The sequence below is a fragment of the Oncorhynchus masou genome, unplaced genomic scaffold (assembly GCF_036934945.1).
Source record: "Oncorhynchus masou masou isolate Uvic2021 unplaced genomic scaffold, UVic_Omas_1.1 unplaced_scaffold_1354, whole genome shotgun sequence".
Lineage (NCBI taxonomy): Eukaryota > Metazoa > Chordata > Actinopteri > Salmoniformes > Salmonidae > Oncorhynchus > Oncorhynchus masou.
In genome coordinates, this window is record NW_027003433.1 from 52,908 (window position 1) to 74,301 (window position 21,394).

A 21,394-nucleotide genomic window follows, 5' to 3' on the forward strand; every position below is an offset into this window, starting at 1 on the left:
GAGATAATACCTGGCCCATGACAACCACAATGTAAAGAGATAATACCTGGCCCATGATGACCGCAATGTAAAGAGATGTTACCTGGCCCATGACAACCACAATGTAAAGAGATATGTTACCTGGCCCATGACAACCACAATGTAAAGAGATATGTTACCTGGCCCATGACAACCACAATGTAAAGAGATATGTTACCTGGCCCATGATGACCACAATGTAAAGAGATATATTACCTGGCCCATGATGACCACAATGTAAAGAGATATATTACCTGGCCCATGATGACCACAATGTAAAGAGATATATTACCTGGCACATGACGACCACAATGTAAAGAGATATATTACCTGGCCCATGACAACCACAATGTAAAGAGATATATTACCTGGCACATGACGACCAGAATGTAAAGAGATATATTACCTGGCACATGACGACCAGAATGTAAAGAGATATGTTACCTGGCCCATGACGACCACAATGTAAAGAGATATGTTACCTGGCCCATGACGACCACAATGTAAAGAGAGAGTACCTGACCCATGACGACCACAATGTAAAGAGAGTACCTGACCCATGACGACCACAATGTAAAGAGAGAGTACCTGACCCATGACGACCACAATGTAAAAGAGAGTACCTGACCCATGACGACCACAATGTAAAGAGATAGTACCTGGCCCATGACGACCACAATGTAAAGAGAGAGTACCTGACCCATGACGACCACAATGTAAAGAGAGAGTACCTGACCCATGACGACCACAATGTAAAGAGAGAGTACCTGACCCATGACGACCACAATGTAAAGAGAGAGTACCTGACCCATGACGACCACAATGTAAAGAGAGAGTACCTGACCCATGACGACCACAATGTAAAGAGAGAGTACCTGACCCATGACGACCACAATGTAAAGAGAGAGTACCTGACCCATGACGACCACAATGTAAAGAGAGAGTACCTGACCCATGACGACCACAATGTAAAGAGAGAGTACCTGACCCATGACGACCACAATGTAAAGAGAGAGTACCTGACCCATGACGACCACAATGTAAAGAGAGAGTACCTGACCCATGACGACCACAATGTAAAGAGAGAGTACCTGACCCATGACGACCACAATGTAAAGAGATACTAGAGGAAAATCTTGAGGATGGAACACAAATCCTAGCAGGTGAAACTTTTAAATGATGCCATGATTTCTGCTAGGATCTCTTCACGCAGTGCAGTCGGTATTCACCAGCCAATGTATTCAATACAAGTCAAGGGTTCCACTAAGCAGTGTTCAATGACACTTAAAACGTACTATTGATGACTAGCCCACTGGGATGCTAATTCATACATTAAAACATGCTTACTCAGCTTAAAATGTCCAACTAGGTAATGATAGCTGGATCACTATCACCACTAATCATACAGTCAATAGTGCTGATCAGTGCTGACTGATTGATCCCTGTAGTAATCAGCCAACCCTCCTACATGCTTACATTAGTGTACCCATGATTCCTTGCAGCGTTCCGGGGTTGGAACCCCCCGTCCGGTCAGAGGCGGAGTCAGCAGAGGGGGTATTCCTGGCTGGAGAGGAAGGGGAGGAGTCTCTGAGTCTGACCAATGACAGCCTGTCCCGCCTCCGCAGCCCCTCAGTCATGGAGATCAGAGAGAAAGCCAATGAGAGACTGAAGGAGGAGCTAGCCAAGGCACAGAGGGTAAGAGACCACACACACACTGTGCCCATGTCATGTGTATATTCCCTCTGGTTGTGTGTCTCTACTAGTTGGATGGTCTCACATCAGTTGATAACAGAGTGAAATCCATGCAGAAGGAATGTGTGGTTCTCCTCCTCATCAGAGTAGCCATGTTGAAATCAACGGCAGGGGACCAACATGTCCTCCTGTGTTCTCTGAAATTACCCCACAAGCCTCTTGCCAATGTTTATTTTTAACCCAGCGCTCCTGAATGCTGCTTTCTCCAGCCAACTCTGATGAGTGAGAACTATCACTGCCTCGTAACCAGAGTTTGAATGGGCGTGTTGGAACGGAAGGGGTTGGGCCTGAGCAGGCAAGGTGACTGGTTGACCAGTGATTCTACAGGAACAGTGCTTTGTTCAGTCTGATGATCTATTCCATCTTACCATGTTATTATCAGTCTCTTCGTTCAAATCAAATCAAATTCTATTGGTCACATACACATGGTTAGCAGATGTTATTGTAGGTGTAGCTACATGCTTATGCTTCTAGATCTGACAGTGCAGCAGTATCTAAAAGGTCACATCTAACTATTCCACAACAAAACCTAATAACACAATCTAGTAAAGGAACAGGATGTTAATATATTGAATGAGAGGTTATTTTCCTGACACCACAGCACACACTGTAGGCTGTCTCGTCGTTGTTGGTAATCAAGCCTACCACTGTAGTGTTGTCTAAACTTGATGATTGAGTTGGAGGCGTGCATGGCCACGCAGTCATGGGTGAACAGGACGTACAGGAGAGGGCTGAGAACGCACCCTTGTGGAGCTCCAGTGTTGAGCATCGGTGGAGTGGAGATGTTTCCTACCATCACCACCTGGGTGCGGCCCGTCAGGAAGTCCAGGACCCAGTTGCACAGATCAGGTTCGAGACCCAGGGTATCAAGTTTATGATGAGTTTGGAGGGTACTATGCTGTTGAATGCAGAGCTGTAGTCAATGAATAGCATTCTTACATAGGTATTCCTCTTGTCCAGATGGCGATTGCATCGTCTGTGGACCTTTTGGGGCGGTAAGCAAATTGTGGTGGGTCTAGGGTATCAGGTGGGGTGGAGGTAATATGATCCTTGACTAGTCTGTCAAAGCACTTCATGATGACGGGAGGTGAGTGCTACGGGGCGATAGTCGTTTAGCTCGGTTACCTTAGCTTTCTTGGGAACAGGAACAATGGTGGCCATCTTGAAGCATGTGGGGACAGCAGACTGGGATAGGGTGTGATTGAATATGTCTGTAAACACACCAGCCAGCTGGTCTGCACATGTTCTGAGGACGCGGCTAGGGATGGCGTCTGGGCCAGCAGCTTTGCGAGGGTTAACACGTTTAAATGTTTTACTCACGTCGACCATGGAGAAGGAGAGCCCACAGTCTTTGGTAGCGGGCCGTGGCGGTGGCACTGTATTGTCCTCAAAGCGAGCAAAGAAGTTGTTTAGTTTGTTTGGAGTAAGACATCTCCGACGGGGCTGTTTTTTTTTTTTTGTAATCCGTGATTGTCTGTAGCCACGTACGTCTCGTGCCTGAGCTGTTGAATTACGACTCCACTTTGTCTCTATACTGATGCTTAACTTGTTTGACTGCCTTACGGAGGGAATAACTACACTGTTTGTATTCGGCCATGTTTCCCAGTCGCCTTGCCATGATTAAATGCGGTGGTACGTGCTTTCAGTTTTGCGCGAAAGCTGCCATCATTTCACGGTTTCTGTTCAGTGAAGGTTTTAATATTTGCAGTGGGTACAACATCTTCTATATACTTCCTTTATAAACTCGCTCACCGAGTCAGCGTGTATGTCAATGTTATTGTCTGAGGCTACCCGGAACATCCCAGTCCACGTGATCGAAACAATCTTGAAGCGTGGAATCCGATTAGTCAGACCAGCGTTGGATAGACCTAACCACGGGTGCTTCCTGTTATAGTTTATGCCTGTAGGAGGGGAGCTACAAGATGGAGTCATGGTCAGATTAGCCAAAAGGAGGGCGGGGGAGAGCCTTGTGTGCATCGCGGAAATTAGAGTAGCAGTGGTCGTGCATGTTACTCGCATGTGTACTGCAATCGATATGCTGATAGAATTTAGGTATCCTTGTTCTCAAATTAGCTTTGTTAAAATCCCCAGCTACAATAAATGCAGCCTCAGGATATTTGGTTTTCAAGTTCCTTGATGGCCGTCTTGGTATCCGCTTGCGGGGGTTATACACGGCTGTGACGATAACCGAGGAGAGTTCTCATGGGAGTTAATACGGCCTGCATTTTATTGTGAGGAACTCTAGGTCAGGTGAACAAAAGGACTTGAGTTCTTGTATGTTGTTACAATTACACCATGAGTCGTTAATCATGAAACATACACCCCCGCCCTTCTTCTTACCGGAGAGATGTTTGTTCCTGTCGGCACGATGCACCGAACATCCTGTTGGCTGTACGGACTCCGACAGCATGTCCCCTGCTAGCCATGTCTCCGTGAAACAGAGCATGTTACAATCCCGGATATGTCTTTGGAAAGCAGCTCTTGCCCTGATTTCGTCGACTTTGTTAACTAGAGACCGGACATTAGCGAGTAATGTACTCGGAAGCGTTGGGTGGTGTGCGTGCATCCGAAGCCTCACTAGAAGACGCTCCGGCACCCTCTCCTCCGACGACGTTGTTTTGGGTCGGCATCTGGAATCAGTTCAAATGCCCTGGGAGGTGCAGACAAAGGATCCGCTTTGGGAAAGTCGTGTTCCTGGTCGAATTCCTGGTTGTGCTGGCAAGTTGACATCTCTCTATTTAATAGCTGTTCCCGACTGTATGTAATAACACTTAAGGTTTTCTGGGCTAACAATGTAAGAAATAATACTTTAGAAAAAATTAAAATACTACTTAGTTTCCTAAGGATTTAGATGCGACGCTGCCATCTCAATAGGCGCCATCTGCCTATTCTGCCTCTTCATTCTGCCTCTTCATTCTGCCTCTTCATTCTGCCTCTTCATTCTGCCTCTTCATTCTGCCTCTTCATTCTGCCTCTTCATTCTGCCTCTTCATTCTGCCTCTTCATTCTGCCTCTTCATTCTGCCTCTATCAGAGCAGCATATTAGAACCACAAACAGGAGTTTGTCATGTGTCAATTATTGCTTCAAACGTTGTTGTTGTTGTTTTTACCTCGGTTTCTCCTGAACATTCTGTCTCCTCCCCTCTACACTGGTGTGGCAGACAGAGTCAAGGTGTCATCTCACTACCTGATTTAGAGAACTCTGGGATGAAATGGTGTGAGAGAGACGCAGCTGCCAGTTGCACCCACATTCTGTCTGTTTCAGTCCTGCTGCTCAGAGCAGGGATGTGTGAGAGAGATGGTGAGAGAGAAAGAAAGATTGTAAGACGGAAGGAGAGCGAGAGAACAAAAGACAGAAAATCATGAGTGAAAGAGAGAGGGGTGTGAGAGACGGACAGTACAAACTACTGTACTAGAAGGTGGTGCTGAATATCCAGCTTGCTACTGTACTAGAAGGTGGTGCTGAATCACCAGCTAGCTACTATACTAGAAGGTGGTGCTGCATCACCAGCTAGCTACTGTACTAGAAGGTGGTGCTGCATCACCAGCTAGCTACTGTACTAGAAGGTGGTGCTGCATCACCAGCTAGCTACTGTACTAGAAGGTGGTGCTGCATCACCAGCTAGCTACTGTACTAGAAGGTGGTGCTGCATCACCAGCTAGCTACTGTACTAGAGAGAAGGTGGTGCTGAATTACCAGTGAGCTACTGTACTAGAAGGTGGTGCTGAATTACCAGTGAGCTACTGTACTAGAGAGAAGGTGGTGCTGAATTACCAGTGAGCTACTGTACTAGAAGGTGGTGCTGCATCACCAGCTAGCTACTGTACTAGAAGGTGGTGCTGAATCACCAGCTAGCTACTGTACTAGAAGGTGGTGCTGCATCACCAGCTAGCTACTGTACTAGAAGGTGGTGCTGCATCACCAGCTAGCTACTGTACTAGAAGGTGGTGCTGCATCACCAGCTAGCTACTGTACTAGAAGGTGGTGCTGCATCACCAGCTAGCTACTGTACTAGAAGGTGGTGCTGCATCACCAGCAAGCTACTGTACTAGAAGGAGATGCTGAATCACCAGCTAGCTACTGTACTAGAAGGTGGTGCTGAATTACCAGCGAGCTACTGTACTAGAGGAAAGGTGGTGCTGAATTACCAGCGAGCTACTGTACTAGAAGGTGGTGCTGAATTACCAGCGAGCTACTGTACTAGAAGGTGGTGCTGAATTACCAGCTAGCTACTGTACTAGAAGGTGGTGCTGAATCACCAGCGAGCTACTGTACTAGAAGGTGGTGCTGAATTACCAGCTAGCTACTGTACTAGAAGGTGGTGCTGCATCACCAGCGAGCTACTGTACTAGAAGGAGATGCTGAATCACCAGCTAGCTACTGTACTAGAAGGTGGTGCTGCATCACCAGCGAGCTACTGTACTAGGAGATGCTGAATCACCAGCTAGCTACTGTACTAGAAGGAGATGCTGAATCACCAGCTAGCTACTGTACTAGAAGGAGATGCTGAATCACCAGCTAGCTACTGTACTAGAAGGAGATGCTGAATCACCAGCTAGCTACTGTACTAGAAGGAGATGCTGAATCACCAGCTAGCTACTGTACTAGAAGGAGATGCTGAATCACCAGCTAGCTACTGTACTAGAAGGTGGTGCTGAATCACCAGCGAGCTACTGTACTAGAGAGAAGGTGGTGCTGCATCACCAGCTAGCCACTGTACTAGAAGGTGGTGCTGAATTACCAGTGAGCTACTGTACTAGAGAGAAGGTGGTGCTGCATCACCAGCTAGCCACTGTACTAGAAGGTGGTGCTGAATTACCAGTGAGCTACTGTACTAGAGAGGTGGTGCTGAATTACCAGCTAGCTACTGTACTAGAAGGTGGTGCTGAATCACCAGCGAGCTACTGTACTAGAGAGAAGGTGGTGCTGCATCACCAGCTAGCCACTGTACTAGAAGGTGGTGCTGAATTACCAGTGAGCTACTGTACTAGAAGGTGGTGCTGAATTACCAGCTAGCTACTGTACTAGAGAGAAGGTGGTGCTGCATCACCAGCTAGCTACTGTACTAAAGGAAAGCCCAGTATCCCCTGGAGGCTCCTTCAGTTCCATTAGCATCAGGGAAGTCCTGGATTATAACTACAGCCATTAGACTGGCCCTCATTCACTATCACAGATGCTCCAAATCAGACCACTCCAATGAGGTGCAGGGTCATGCTACTAGCAGGGTGGCCCGGGGGAGGTTAGATTGAACCAATCAGTCATCCTCAGGTGTTCTTATTGACCACTGCTGACCTTATGGTGACCCCTCATGAATTTGGAATCACAATTCTTGACGATCCCTCTGCTGTGTGTCTTCCTCCCTCTATTACTCCTTCTGGCTGCTCCTCGCTGCACCAGGACTGACTGCTGTCCTGTTGCCAGTGTCTCTTCCAGTAAGGAGACGGAAACACCCAGTTCCTCCTTCCCAATCATTTTAAGGCTGTGGGTCTGTACAGCTTTAACAGGTGACCAGCCGATCACAGACAGGCAGGTCAATCACTGATTCCCCTAGACAGTCTACGCTGCTCAGACAAGTTGTCCGCTCCAGAACCAGCAGGGTCAGCCCCTTACCTTCTCTTCCTCTCCTTCCATCTCATCCCACCTCTACCTTCTTCCCCCTTTCCTGCCGTTCCCTGCCCATTCTCCCTCCACCTCCTGCGTTGATCACTACTACTATCTACCTCCCTCCACCTCCTGTGTTGATCACTACTACTATCTACCTCCCTCCACCTCCTGTGTTGATCACTACTACTATCTACCTCCCTCCACCTCCTGCGTTGATCACTACTACTATCTACCTCCTTCCACTTCCTGCGTTGATCACTACTCTCACCCTTCTGCCTCTGTCGGCATGGCGATGACCTTGTGTTCGATGAGCGAGAGGGAACCCTGTCCGGGCGTGTGTGTGTGTGCACGCTGTAAGCCAGCTCCCACTACTAATCTGAGCCATTGAATAATAAATAAAAAGGCCCAGCTAGCCAAGGGAGTTGGTGTTTATCCTTCCAGATGCTTATTGTTGTTTACCACAGTGTTGTTTACCACTAGTGTCTGTTTGTTGTTTACCATGGTCTAGAATACCACTAGGGTCTGTTTGTTGTTTACCATGGTCTAGAATACCACTAGTGTCTGTTTGTTGTTTACCATGGTCTAGAATACCACTAGTGTCTGTTTGTTGTTTACCATGGTCTAGAATACCACTAGTGTCTGTTTGTTGTTTACCATGGTCTAGAATACCACTAGTGTCTGTTTGTTGTTTACCACTAGTGTCTGTCCTGTTGTTTACCATGGTCTAGAATACCACTAGTGTCTGTTTGTTGTTTACCACTAGTGTCTGTCCTGTTGTTTACCATGGTCTAAAATACCACTAGTGTCTGTCCTGTTGTTTACCACTAGTGTCTGTCCTGTTGTTTACCACTAGTGTCTGTCCTGTTGTTTACCACTAGTGTCTGTCCTGTTGTTTACCATGGTCTAGAATACCACTAGTGTCTGTCCTGTTGTTTACCATGGTCTAGAATACCACTAGTGTCTGTCCTGTTGTTTACCACTAGTGTCTGTCCTGTTGTTTACCACTAGTGTCTGTCCTGTTGTTTACCACAGTCTAGAATACCACTAGTGTCTGTCCTGTTGTTTACCACGGTGTAGAATACCACTAGTGTCTGTCCTGTTGTTTAACATGGTCTAGAATACCACTAGTGTCTGTTCTGTTGTTTACCACGGTGTAGAATACCACTAGTGTCTGTCCTGTTGTTTACCACTAGTGTCTGTCCTGTTGTTTACCACCAGTGTCTGTCCTGTTGTTTAACATGGTCTAGAATACCACTAGAGTCTGTCCTGTTATTTACCACGGTCTAGAATACCACTAGTGTATGTCCTGTTGTATTTGGTCAGGCCCTGGAAAGTTATTTAACTACTGGGTTTGTTAAACAAAACAATGTGTGACGAGGTGTCACCTTGCCAGAGGAGAGGACTAGTAATCCCTGTGTGTGTGTGTGTGTGGGGGGGGGGGGGGGGGGGTTGTAGGTCTTCACATATAATTTATGGGTGAACAACCGTTACTGCTTCAGTGTGTTGGTGGGGGTTAGTGGGTGTAGCCTCACTATAAAGTTATATTTACTAAGAAGCAGCAGGTCTAGTGGACACAGGAATGTTTCTGTTGTATTATATGACATGGACAACACCCAGTTTATACAGCCCGCAGTGGATGTCCATGTTCCTTCCAGGAAGTAGTATAGAACAATAAGGGCCACACACTGTTAACTTCTCCAGGGTAGGGGGCAGCATTGGGAATTTTGGGTGAAAAGCGTGCCCAAATTAAACTGCCTGCTTCTCAGCCATAAAAGCTAGAATATGCACATACTAGTATATTTGGATAGAAAACACTCTGACGTTTCTCAAACTGTTTGAATGATTTCTGTGAGTATAACAGAACTCATATGGCAGGCAAAAACCTGAGAAAAAATCCAAACAGGATGTGGGAAATCTGAGGTTTGTAGTTTTTCAACTCTTGGCCTATCAATACACAGTGTCTATGGGGTCATATTACACTTCCCAAGGCTTCCACTAGATGTCAACAGTCTTTAGAACCTTGTTTGATGCTTCTACTGGGAAGTGGGGGAGATTGAGAGGGAATTGAGTCAGAGGTCTGCCAGAGAGCCACAAGCTCAGTCTTGCGCGTTCACGTGATAGTTCGCTTAGTTCCATTGCATTTCTACAGACAAAGGAATTCTCCGGTTGGAACATTATTGAAGATTTATGTTAAAAACATCCTAAAGATTGATTCTATACATCGTTTGACATGTTTCTACGGACTGTAACGGAACTTTTTGACTTTTCGTCTGCTCGCGCGTCGTGAGTTTGGATTGTGTACTGAACGCGCTAACAAAAAGGAGGTATTTGGACATAAATGATGGACATTATCGAACAAAACAAACATATTTATTGTGGAACTGGGATTCCTGGGAGTGCATTCTGATGAAGATCATCAAACGAAAGTGAATATTTATAATGCTATTTCTGACTTCTGTTGACGACACAACATGGCGGATATCTGTTTGGGTTGTTTTGGTCTCTGAGCACGGTACTCAAATTATTGCATGGTGTGCATTTTCCATAAAGTTTTTTTGAAATCTGACACAGCGGTTGCATTAAGGAGAAGTGGATCTAAAATTCCATGCATAACAGTTGTATCTTTTATCAATGTTTATTATGAGTATTTCTGTAAATTGATGTGGCTCTCTGCAAAATCACCGGATGTTTTGGAACTGCTGAACATAACGCACCAATGGAAACTCCGATTTTTGGATATAAATATGAACTTTACCGACCAAACAAAACATACATGTATTGTGTAACATGTAGTTCTATGGGTGTCATCTGATGAAGATCATCAAAGGTTAGTGATTCATTTAATCTATTTCTGCTTTTTGTGACTCCTCTCTTTGGCTGGAAAAATGGCTGTGTTTTTCTGTGACCTGGCTCTGACCTAACATTTTGGTGTGTTTTCGCCATAAAAGCCTTTTTGAAATCGGACACTGTGGCTGGATTTACAACAAGTGTGTCTTTTAAAATGGTATAAAATACAAGTATGTTTGAGGAATTTTAATTTTGGGATTTCTGTTGTTTTGAATTTGGCGCCCTGCAATTTCACTCGCTGTTGATGTGGGAGGCTACCGTAGAGAGGTTAAAGATCCCTTCCAGGAACAAGTATAGGACAATAAGGGCCACACTCTGTAAAAGATCCCTTCCAGGAACCAGTATAGGACAATAAGGGCCACACTCTGTGAAATATCACTTCCAGGAACTAGTATAGAACAATAAGGGCCACACACTGTTAAAGATCCCTTCCAGGAACCAGTATAGAACAATAAGGGCCACACACTGTTAAAGATCTCTTCCAGGAACCAGTATAGGACAATAAGGGCCACACACTGTTAAAGATCCCTTCCAGGAACTAAGTATTTTATTGCTCTGAAATACATTTACTGTACAGGGTAATATATTATTAGGGTAATATAAACGTTTTGATTTCAGCTATCGAAACTTGGCCTGCTGTCAACTGAACTGTGTGTGTTTCCAGTACATGCCGGTCTTAAGAAGTGTACACAACATTCACACACACCAAGTCACGGTTCCATTTCATATTTTTTATTTGTTTCATCTTATTTCGGCTGCTAAAATAAACCACATTTGATTTTCCTTTGTCATTATTATTACCTGGTCATTTATATTTACGTTTCATCACGTTTGTGTTTGTCCGTTTTTTGTTTTTTTTTATTTATTTCTTAAGGATGTTAAGTTGAAAGACGAGGAGTGTGAAAGGCTTTCTAAAGTCAGGGACCAACTGGGCCAGGAATTGGAGGAGCTCACTGCTAGCCTGTTTGAGGTTGGTCCGACCGGCTAATTCATTCCCCCAGAAACACTGAGACGGCCCTCCTTGTGATCAGTGTTTTGGCTTCTCTCCTCCCTTCTCTTATGTAGCTAGATTAACAGTTTCCACCCTCTCTCTCTCTCTCTCGGTCTCCTTTGTCTCTCCTCCCTTCTCTTATGTAGCGAGATTAACAGTTTCCATCCTCTCTCTCTCTCGGTCTCCTTTGTCTCTCCTCCCTTCTCTTACGTAGCTAGATTAACAGTTTCCTTCCTCTCTCTCTCTCTCTCTCGGTCTCCTTTGTCTCTCCTCCCTTCTCTTACGTAGCTAGATTAACAGTTTCTATCCTCTCTCTCTCGGTCTCCTTTGTCTCTCCTCTCTCCTGTTTTCAAAGCTCTTGTTAGTTTGTAAAGATACTAACCTGCTTTTCTCTGGGTGTTTGGTGCCAGCTGTGACTGACTCGGGTTGTCTTGACTTGTGTTTGGTTGCTGGGTTATCTGTTTTGTGTCAGGAGTCGGTAGGGGTTAGAGGTCAGGGCGATGAGTGATGCATTGTGGGTCTAACGTCTCGTGCGTTCTTACAGGAAGCTCACAAGATGGTGCGTGAGGCCAACATCAAACAGTCGATGGCTGAGAAGCAGCTGAAGGAAGCTCTGAACAAGGTGAGGACTGACCCATTCACAACCATGTTCAATACTACTGTGTCTACATTTTATTTGATTTTACTAGGCAAGTCAGTTAAGAACAAATTCTTATTTTCAATGACGGCCTAGGAACAGTGGGTTAACTGCCTGTTCAGGGGCAGAACGACAGACCTTGTCAGCTCGGGGATTTGAACTTGCAACCTTTCGATTACTAGTCCAACACTCTAACCACTAGGCCACCCTACCACCTCTACACTCTAACCACTAGGCTACCCTACCACCTCTACACTCTAACCACTAGGCCACCCTGCCACCTCTACACTCTAACCACTAGGCTACCCTACCACCTCTACACTCTAACCACTAGGCCACCCTGCCGCCATGACTGTTTCCCTCATGGAAATGGAGTAGCTGACCCAGTCTGATAGTCTAATGAACATTCTGCAGGTGTGTGTGTCTGGGATGGAGTGCTGGCTGGTTTATGTGCTGCCTCTTCACTAAAGGTGTCAGTCACACCACTACAGCCTCCCGGCTGGCTGGTAATGGGAGCCACAGGAACGTACTGACTGTAGTGCACCATGTCTGGCTGCTTTAATAGCAGGGTGTATCATTTATGTGAGTGATAGCAGTAACAGTCCTGTAGATCATATATCAGTCTGACAGTAACAGTCCTGTAGATCATATATCAGTCTGACGGTAACAGTCCTGTAGATCATATATCAGTCTGACAGTAACAGTCCTGTAGATCATATATCAGTCTGACGGTAACAGTCCTGTAGATCATATATCAGTCTGACGGTAACAGTCCTGTAGATCATATATCAGTCTGACGGTAACAGTCCTGTAGATCATATATCAGTCTGACAGTAACAGTCCTGTAGATCATATATCAGTCTGACGGTAACAGTCCTGTAGATCATATATCAGTCTGACGGTAACAGTCCTGTAGATCATATATCAGTCTGACAGTAACAGTCCTGTAGATCATATATCAGTCTGACAGTAACAGTCCTGTAGATCATATATCAGTCTGACAGTAACAGTCCTGTAGATCATATCCTATCAGTCTGACAGTAACAGTCCTGTAGATCATATATCAGTCTGACAGTAACAGTCCTGTAGATCATATATCAGTCTGACAGTAACAGTCCTGTAGATCATATATCAGTCTGACAGTAACAGTCCTGTAGATCATATATCAGTCTGACAGTAACAGTCCTGTAGATCATATATCAGTCTGACGGTAACAGTCCTGTAGATCATATATCAGTCTGACAGTAACAGTCCTGTAGATCATATATCAGTCTGACAGTAACAGTCCTGTAGATCATATATCAGTCTGACGGTAACAGTCCTGTAGATCGTATATCAGTCTGACAGTAACAGTCCTGTAGATCATATATCAGTCTGACAGTAACAGTCCTGTAGATCATATATCAGTCTGACAGTAACAGTCCTGTAGATCATATATCAGTCTGACGGTAACAGTCCTGTAGATCATATATCAGTCTGACAGTAACAGTCCTGTAGATCATATATCAGTCTGTGCTACACCTGCATTGCTTGCTGTTTGGGGTTTTAGGCTGTACAGCACTTTGAACATCAGCTGATGTACGAAGGGCTATATGAATAAATTTGATTTGATATATCAGTCTGACAGTAACAGTCTTGTTTACACCTCTCTCTGTCAGAACGGTGTGAGATGAGACAGAAGATAGACCTGTTCCTCACCTCTCTGTCAGAACGGTGTGAGACGAGACAGAAGATAGACCTGTATCTATATGGGTTCTTTATGTGTGATGCCCCCCCCCCAGATTGATGTGCTCCAGGCAGAGGTGTCGGCCCTGAAGACCTTGGTTCTGTCCACGTCACCCACTTCCCCCTGTCACGACCTTCCTGGGGGCTCCAAGGCTCCCTTCAAGAAGGGTCACGGCCGCAACAAGAGTACCAGCAGCGCCATGCTGGGCAGCGGGCAGGAACTGAGCGGCACACAGCCCATCGTACGAGACTGCAGAGAGGTAACACACACACACACACACACACACACACACACACACACACACACACACAGGAACTGAGCGCCACACAGCCCATCGTACGACACTGCAGAGGTAACACACACACACACACACACACACACACACACACACACACACACACACACACACACACACACACACACACACACACACACACACACACACACACACACAGGAACTGAGCGCCACACAGCCCATCGTACGAGACTGCAGAGAGGTAACACACACACACACACACACACACACACACACACACACACACACACACAGGAACTGAGCGCCACACAGCCCATCGTACGACACTGCAGAGGTAGCACACACACACACACACACACACACACACACAGGAACTGAGCGCCACACAGCCCATCGTACGAGACTGCAGAGAGGTAACACACACACACACACACACACACACACAGGAACTGAGCGGCACACAGCCAATCGTACGAGTTTCATCTTGCCTGAGCAGTGAGTCATTTATTATCAACTCCTTATTGATTCATCTTGCCTGAGCAGTGAGTCATTTATTATCAACTCCTTATTGATTCATCTTGCCTGAGCAGTGAGTCATTTATCATCAACTCCTTATTGATTCATCTTGCCTGAGCAGTGAGTCATTTATTATCAACTCCTTATTGATTCATCTTGCCTGAGCAGTGAGTCATTTATCATCAACTCCTTATTGATTCATCTTGCCTGAGCAGTGCCATCTCCCTCTGTACGTCAGTGAGGAGTAGAACTGACACGTTGTCTCCCGCGTTATTGCTCCCTGAGGAGGAGATGGGAGTTAAAGATGACAGACACATGCCTCTGCAGACAGAACTACTGGATGTTTAGTTGGTGGGGATACAATATCCAGGTCAACCATAAGGAACCATGTATTGTGTGTGTTAAACTGCCTATTTGGAAATGGCATATAGATCCCAAAGGTTGCTGGTTCGAATGCCCAAGCGGACAAAGTCAAAATCTATCCTGCCCCTGAACAAGGCAGTTAACCCACTGTTCCCCCGTAGGCCGTCATTGTAAATAAGAATTTGTTCTTAACTGACTTGCCTGGTTAAATGCAGGTTTAAAATATGCAGTGGAGGGGGAAGCAGTTAATGACCATGACATCAGCGTTCCTACTGTAGCTGTATCAAGGCGACATAGTGTAACAGTAAGTTTGAGACCGACACAATGTGAAATCCCCATCAGAAATAACACACGTCATGAAACCATTTTTCTACTGTAGGAGCGTTTTAGTCCTGGTTTCTCTGGCCAGCTGCCCTGTCTGTCCCTGTTACTGTTGACACCAGATTTCAGCCACACCTGTACATTGAAAAAGCTCATAGACGACATGTTTTTTGGTGGAGGGAGACCCTCTCTCTCTTTTTCTCCCCCTCGTCTCTCCCCTGCTCCCTCCCTCCCTCCCTCCCTCCCTCCCTCCCTCCCTCCCTCCCTCCCTCCCTCCCTCCCCTCCCTCCCTCCCTCCCTCCCTCCCTCCCTCCCTGTCTCCCTGTCTCCCTGTCTCCCTCCCTCCCTGTCTCCCTCCCTCCCTGTCTCCCTCCCTCCCTGTCTCCCTGTCTCCCTGTCTCCCTGTCTCCCTGTCTCCCTGTCTCCCTGTCTCCCTGTCTCCCTGTCTCCCTGTCTCCCTCCCTCCCTGTCTCCCTCCCTCCCTGTCTCCCTCCCTGTCTCCCTCCCTCCCTGTCTCCCTGTCTCCCTCCCTCCCTGTCTCCCTCCCTCCCTGTCTCCCTCCCTCCCTGTCTCCCTCCCTCCCTGTCTCCCTGTCTCCCTCCCTCCCTGTCTCCCTCCCTCCCTCCCTCCCTGTCTCCCTCCCTCCCTGTCTCCCTCCCTCCCTCCCTGTCTCCCTCCCTCCCTGTCTCCCTCCCTCCCTCCCTCCCTGCCTCCCTCCCTCTCATACGGTAATGTCTTTGGGTCAGGGAAACCTTACCCAGAGATAAATCACTGATCCATCAGCCCTCTCCTTTACCTCTCACTCCTCAGCAGCAGAGAGAAGATTAGGGTTATTATTCTACATATTTCCTCCTCACTCTCTCTCTCGCGCTCTCTCTCCCTTCTCTAGTTCTCTCTCTCTGTCCTCTCTCTCTTCCTCTCTCTAGCTTTCTCTCTCTCCTCTAGCTCTCTCTCTCCTCTAGCTCTCTCTCTCCTCTAGCTCTCTCTCTCTAGCTCTCTCTCCTCTCGGCCTCTCTCTCTCTCGGCCTCTCTCTCTCTCGGCCTCTCTCTCTCTCGGCCTCTCTCTCTCTCGGCCTCTCTCTCTCTCGGCCTCTCTCTCTCTCTCTCTCGGCCTCTCTCTCTCTCTCGGCCTCTCTCTCTCTCTCTCTCGGCCTCTCTCTCTCTCTCTCGGCCTCTCTCTCTCTCTCTCTCGGCCTCTCTCTCTCTCTCTCTCTCGGCCTCTCTCTCTCTCTCTCTCTCGGCCTCTCTCTCTCGGCCTCTCGCTGGACTATCAGTAGGAGTGAAACTGAGATCTGTGAGCACTGTAATACAGCAGAATGAATCATCCATAACTATCTTCCTGGAGGAGGCTGAAGAGGGGATCTGGTCTGTTGGTGTGTGGAAGTATGTGTGTGACACTAAAGTGTCTACTTTGCTCCTCCTCCTCTTCCTCCACCCCCTACTCTTCCTGCTCCTACTCTTCCTCCACCCCCTCCTCTTCCTCCACCCCCTACTCTTCCTGCTCCTACTCTTCCTCCACCTCCTACTCTTCCTCCACCCCCTACTCTTCCTCCACCCCCTACTCTTCCTGCTCCTACTCTTCCTCCACCCCCTTCTCCTCCACCTCCTACTCTTCCTCCACCCCCTACTCCTCCACCCACTACTCTTCCTCCACCCCACTACTCTTCCTCCACCCCACTACTCTTCCTCCACCCCACTACTCTTCCTCCACCCCCTACTCTTCCTCCACCCCCTACTCCTCCACCTCCTACTCTTCCTCCACCCCACTACTCTTCCTCCACCCCACTACTCTTCCTCCACCCCACTACTCTTCCTCCACCCCACTACTCTTCCTCCACCCCCCTTCTCCTCTTCCTCCACCCCTACTCCTGCTCCTCCTCCTTCCTCCACCCCTACTCCTGCTCCTCCTCCTTCCTCCACCCATACTCTTCCTACTCCTCTTCCTGCTCCTCCCCTTCAGCTGGACAGTCTCCTGTTTAGTGAGTTTAAGTTGTGGAAGGAGGAGCCCAGTCTGGAGAGGAACAGCTCCTTCCTGGAGAGAGTCTACAGAGAGGACATCTACCCCTGTCTCACCTTCTCCAAGAGTGAGGTACACACACACACCTCACCACCTCCAAGAGTGAGGTACACACCACACACCTCACCACCTCCAAGAGTGAGGTACACACACACACCTCACCACCTCCAAGAGTGAGGTACACACACACACCTCACCACCTCCAAGAGTGAGGTACACACACACACCTCACCACCTCCAAGAGTGAGGTACACACACACACCTCACCACCTCCAAGAGTGAGGTACACACACACACCTCACCACCTCCAAGAGTGAGGTACACACACACACCTCACCACCTCCAAGAGTGAGGTACACACCACACACACACACACACCTCACCACCTCCAAGAGTGAGGTACACACCACACACACACACACACCTCACCACCTCCAAGAGTGAGGTACACACCACACACACACACACACCTCACCACCTCCAAGAGTGAGGTACACACCACACACACACACACACCTCACCACCTCCAAGAGTGAGGTACACGCCACACACACACACACACCTCACCACCTCCAAGAGTGAGGTACACGCCACACACACACACACACCTCACCACCTCCAAGAGTGAGGTACACACCACACACACACACACACCTCACCACCTCCAAGAGTGAGGTACACACCACACACACACACACACACCTCACCTCCTCCAGGTACACTAATGCCCAGTGCAGGATGTATGATAGTTCATGAAGACCTATTCTGTGTCCTGCATGTCGTCAGCTCTATGATTTTAAAACTCATTAAAAATCCTAAATGACTCGAGCTGTTAACATTGTTTTACCAAGGGCTCTCTGTTTTGTCTGGTTTCATCAAATACCCTCTGGGCTTCCGTAGTGACCAGATGGACTCACCAGTCTAAACTTCTTTCACTCCTTAGTACCTGTGGTCGTATCCATATTCCATCAGGGAGCAGTATAATGTCTGGAGCTGTTATAACCTGTGTATTCCATCAGGGAGCAGTATAATGTCTGGAGCTGTTATAACCTGTGTATTCCATCAGTCTGTGTATTCCATCAGGGAGCAATATAATGTATGTAGCTGTTATAACCTGTGTATTCCATCAGGGAGCAGTATAATGTCTGGAGCTGTTATAACCTGTGTATTCCATCAGGGAGCAGTATAATGTCTGGAGCTGTTATAACCTGTGTATTCTATCAGGGAGCAGTATAATGTCTGGAGCTGTTATAACCTGTGTATTCCATCAGGGAGCAGTATAATGTCTGGAGCTGTTATAACCTGTGTATTCCATCAGGGAGCAGTATGTCTGGAGCTGTTATAACCTGTGTATTCCATCAGGGAGCAGTATAATGTCTGGAGCTGTTATAACCTGTGTATTCTATCAGGGAGCAGTATAATGTCTGGAGCTGTTATAACCTGTGTATTCCATCAGGGAGCAGTATAATGTCTGGAGCTGTTATAACCTGTGTATTCCATCAGGGAGCAGTATAATGTCTGGGGCTGTTATAACCTGTGTATTCCATCAGGGAGCAGTATCATGTCTGGTGCTGTTATAACCTGTGTATTCCATCAGGGAGCAGTATGTCTGGAGCTGTTATAACCTGTGTATTCCATCAGGGAGCAGTATCATGTCTGGTGCTGTTATAACCTGTGTATTCCATCAGGGAGCAGTATGTCTGGAGCTGTTATAACCTGTGTATTCCATCAGGGAGCAGTATAATGTCTGGTGCTGTTATAACCTGTGTATTCCATCAGGGAGCAGTATAATGTCTGGAGTTGTTATAACCTGTGTATTCCATCAGGGAGCAGTATAATGTCTGGAGCTGTTATAACCTGTGTATTCCATCAGGGAGCAGTATAATGTCTGGAGCTGTTATAACCTGTGTATTCCATCAGGGAGCAGTATAATGTCTGGAGCTGTTATAACCTGTGTATTCCATCAGGGAGCCAGTATAATGTCTGGAGCTGTTATAACCTGTGTATTACATCAGGGAGCAGTATAATGTCTGGAGCTGTTATAACCTGTGTATTCCTTCAGGGAGCAGTATAATGTCTGGAGCTGTTATAACCTGTGTATTCCATCAGGGAGCAGTATAATGTCTGGAGCTGTTATAACCTGTGTATTCCATCAGGGTGCAGTATAATGTATGTAGCTGTTATAACCTGTGTATTCCATCAGGGAGCAGTATAATGTCTGGAGCTGTTATAACCTGTGTATTCCATCAGGGAGCAGTATAATGTCTGGAGCTGTTATAACCTGTGTATTCCATCAGGGAGCAGTATAATGTCTGGCTGGTATAACCTGTGTATTCCATCAGGGAGCAGTATAATGTCTGGAGCTGTTATAACCTGTGTGTTCCATCAGGGAGCAGTATAACGTCTGGAGCTGTTATAACCTGTGTATTCCATCAGGGAGCAGTATAATGTCTGGAGCTGTTATAACCTGTGTATTCCATCAGGGAGCAGTATAATGTCTGGAGCTGTTATAACCTGTGTATTCCATCAGTCTGTGTATTCTATCAGGGAGCAATATAATGTCTGTAGCTGTTATAACCTGTGTATTCCACCAGGGAGCAGTATAATGTCTGGGGGCTGTTATTAGACGATGGTGTCCTCTATCAGCAGAACTATCAGCTGCCTCTCGTGTTGTCATTAGTATTCTGTACTAGTGTTGTCATTAGTATTCTGTACTAGTGTTGTCGTTAGTGTTCTGTACTAGTGTTGTCATTAGTGTTCTGTACTAGTGTTGTCATTAGTGTTCTGGACTAGTGTTGTCATTAGTGTTCTGGACTAGTGTTGTCATTAGTGTTCTGGACTAGTGTTGTCATTAGTGTTCTGGACTAGTGTTGTCATTAGTGTTCTGGACTGGTGTTGTCATTAGTGTTCTGGACTGGTGTTGTCATTAGTGTTCTGGACTAGTGTTCTGGATTAGTGTTCTGGACTAGTGTTGTCGTTAGTGTTCGGTACTAGTGTTGTCGTTAGTGTTCTGGACTAGTGTTGTCGTTAGTGTTCTGGACTAGTGTTGTCGTTAGTGTTCTGGACTAGTGTTGTCGTTAGTGTTCTGGAATAGTGTTCTGGACTAGTGTTGTCATTAGTGTTCGGTACTAGTGTTGTCATTAGTGTTCGGTACTAGTGTTGTCGTTAGTGTTCGGGACTAGTGTTGTCGTTAGTGTTCGGGACTAGTGTTGTCGTTAGTGTTCGGGACTAGTGTTGTCGTTAGTGTTCTGGACTAGTGTTGTCGTTAGTGTTCTGGACTAGTGTTGTCGTTAGTGTTCTGGACTAGTGTTGTCGTCAGTGTTCTGGACTAGTGTTGTCATTAGTGTTCGGTACTAGTGTTGTCGTTAGTGTTCGGTACTAGTGTTGTCGTTACTGTTCGGGACTAGTGTTGTCGTTAGTGTTCGGGACTAGTGTTGTCGTTAGTGTTCGGGACTAGTGTTGTCGTTAGTGTTCTGGACTAGTGTTGTCGTTAGTGTTCTGGACTAGTGTTGTCGTTAGTGTTCTGGACTAGTGTTGTCGTTAGTGTTCTGGACTAGTGTTGTCGTTAGTGTTCTGGACTAGTGTTCTGGACTAGTGTTGTCATTAGTGTTCGGGACTAGTGTTGTCATTAGTGTTCGGTACTAGTGTTGTCATTAGTGTTCGGGACTAGTGTTGTCATTAGTGTTCGGGACTAGTGTTGTCATTAGTGTTCGGGACTAGTGTTGTCATTAGTGTTCGGTACTAGTGTTGTCATTAGTGTTCGGTACTAGTGTTGTCATTAGTGTTCGGTACTAGTGCTGTCATCCGCCAGGACAGCGGAGTCAATCACCACCTTCCGGAGACACCTGAAACCCCACCTCTTCAAGGAATACCTAGGATAGGATAAGTAATCCTTCTCACCACCCCCCCCCCTTAATGATTTAGATGCACTATTGTAAAGTGGCTGTTCCACTGGATGTCAGAAGGTGAATTCACCAATTTGTAAGTCGCTCTGGATAAGAGCGTCTGCTAAATGACTTAAATGTAAATGTAAATGTCATTAGTTTTCGGTACTAGTGTTGTCATTAGTGTTCGGTACTAGTGTTGTCATTAGTGTTCGGTACTAGTGTTGTCGTTAGTGTTCGGTACTAGTGTTGTCGTTAGTGTTCGGTACTAGTGTTGTCGTTAGTGTTCGGTACTAGTGTTGTCGTTAGTGTTCGGGACTAGTGTTGTCGTTAGTGTTCTGGACTAGTGTTGTCGTTAGTGTTCTGGACTAGTGTTGTCGTTAGTGTTCTGGACTAGTGTTGTCGTTAGTGTTCTGGACTAGTGTTGTCGTTAGTGTTCTGGACTAGTGTTGTCGTTAGTG

The 21,394-nt window shown here is 46.6% G+C and overlaps 1 protein-coding gene across 5 annotated transcripts in view; it reads left to right on the forward strand.

The window, feature by feature from the left end:
* LOC135530492 (rab-3A-interacting protein-like) overlaps positions 1–21,394 on the forward strand; it is a 67,446-nt gene that overhangs the window by 23,312 nt on the left and 22,740 nt on the right. For 4 of the 5 annotated variants that reach the window (XR_010453857.1, XM_064958807.1, XM_064958805.1 and 1 more), the window contains exons 4-8: positions 1,521–1,713; positions 11,097–11,192; positions 11,758–11,835; positions 13,632–13,835; positions 16,993–17,121. Coding sequence is in view for 4 of the 5 variants with exons in the window: in XM_064958807.1 (XP_064814879.1) it covers positions 1,521–1,713; positions 11,097–11,192; positions 11,758–11,835; positions 13,632–13,835; positions 16,993–17,121 (700 nt within the window). In the remaining variant the exon portion in view is untranslated. The remainder of the gene's footprint in view (positions 1–1,520; positions 1,714–11,096; positions 11,193–11,757; positions 11,836–13,631; positions 13,836–16,992; positions 17,122–21,394) is intronic. The other variant, XM_064958808.1, reaches the window with a different exon arrangement.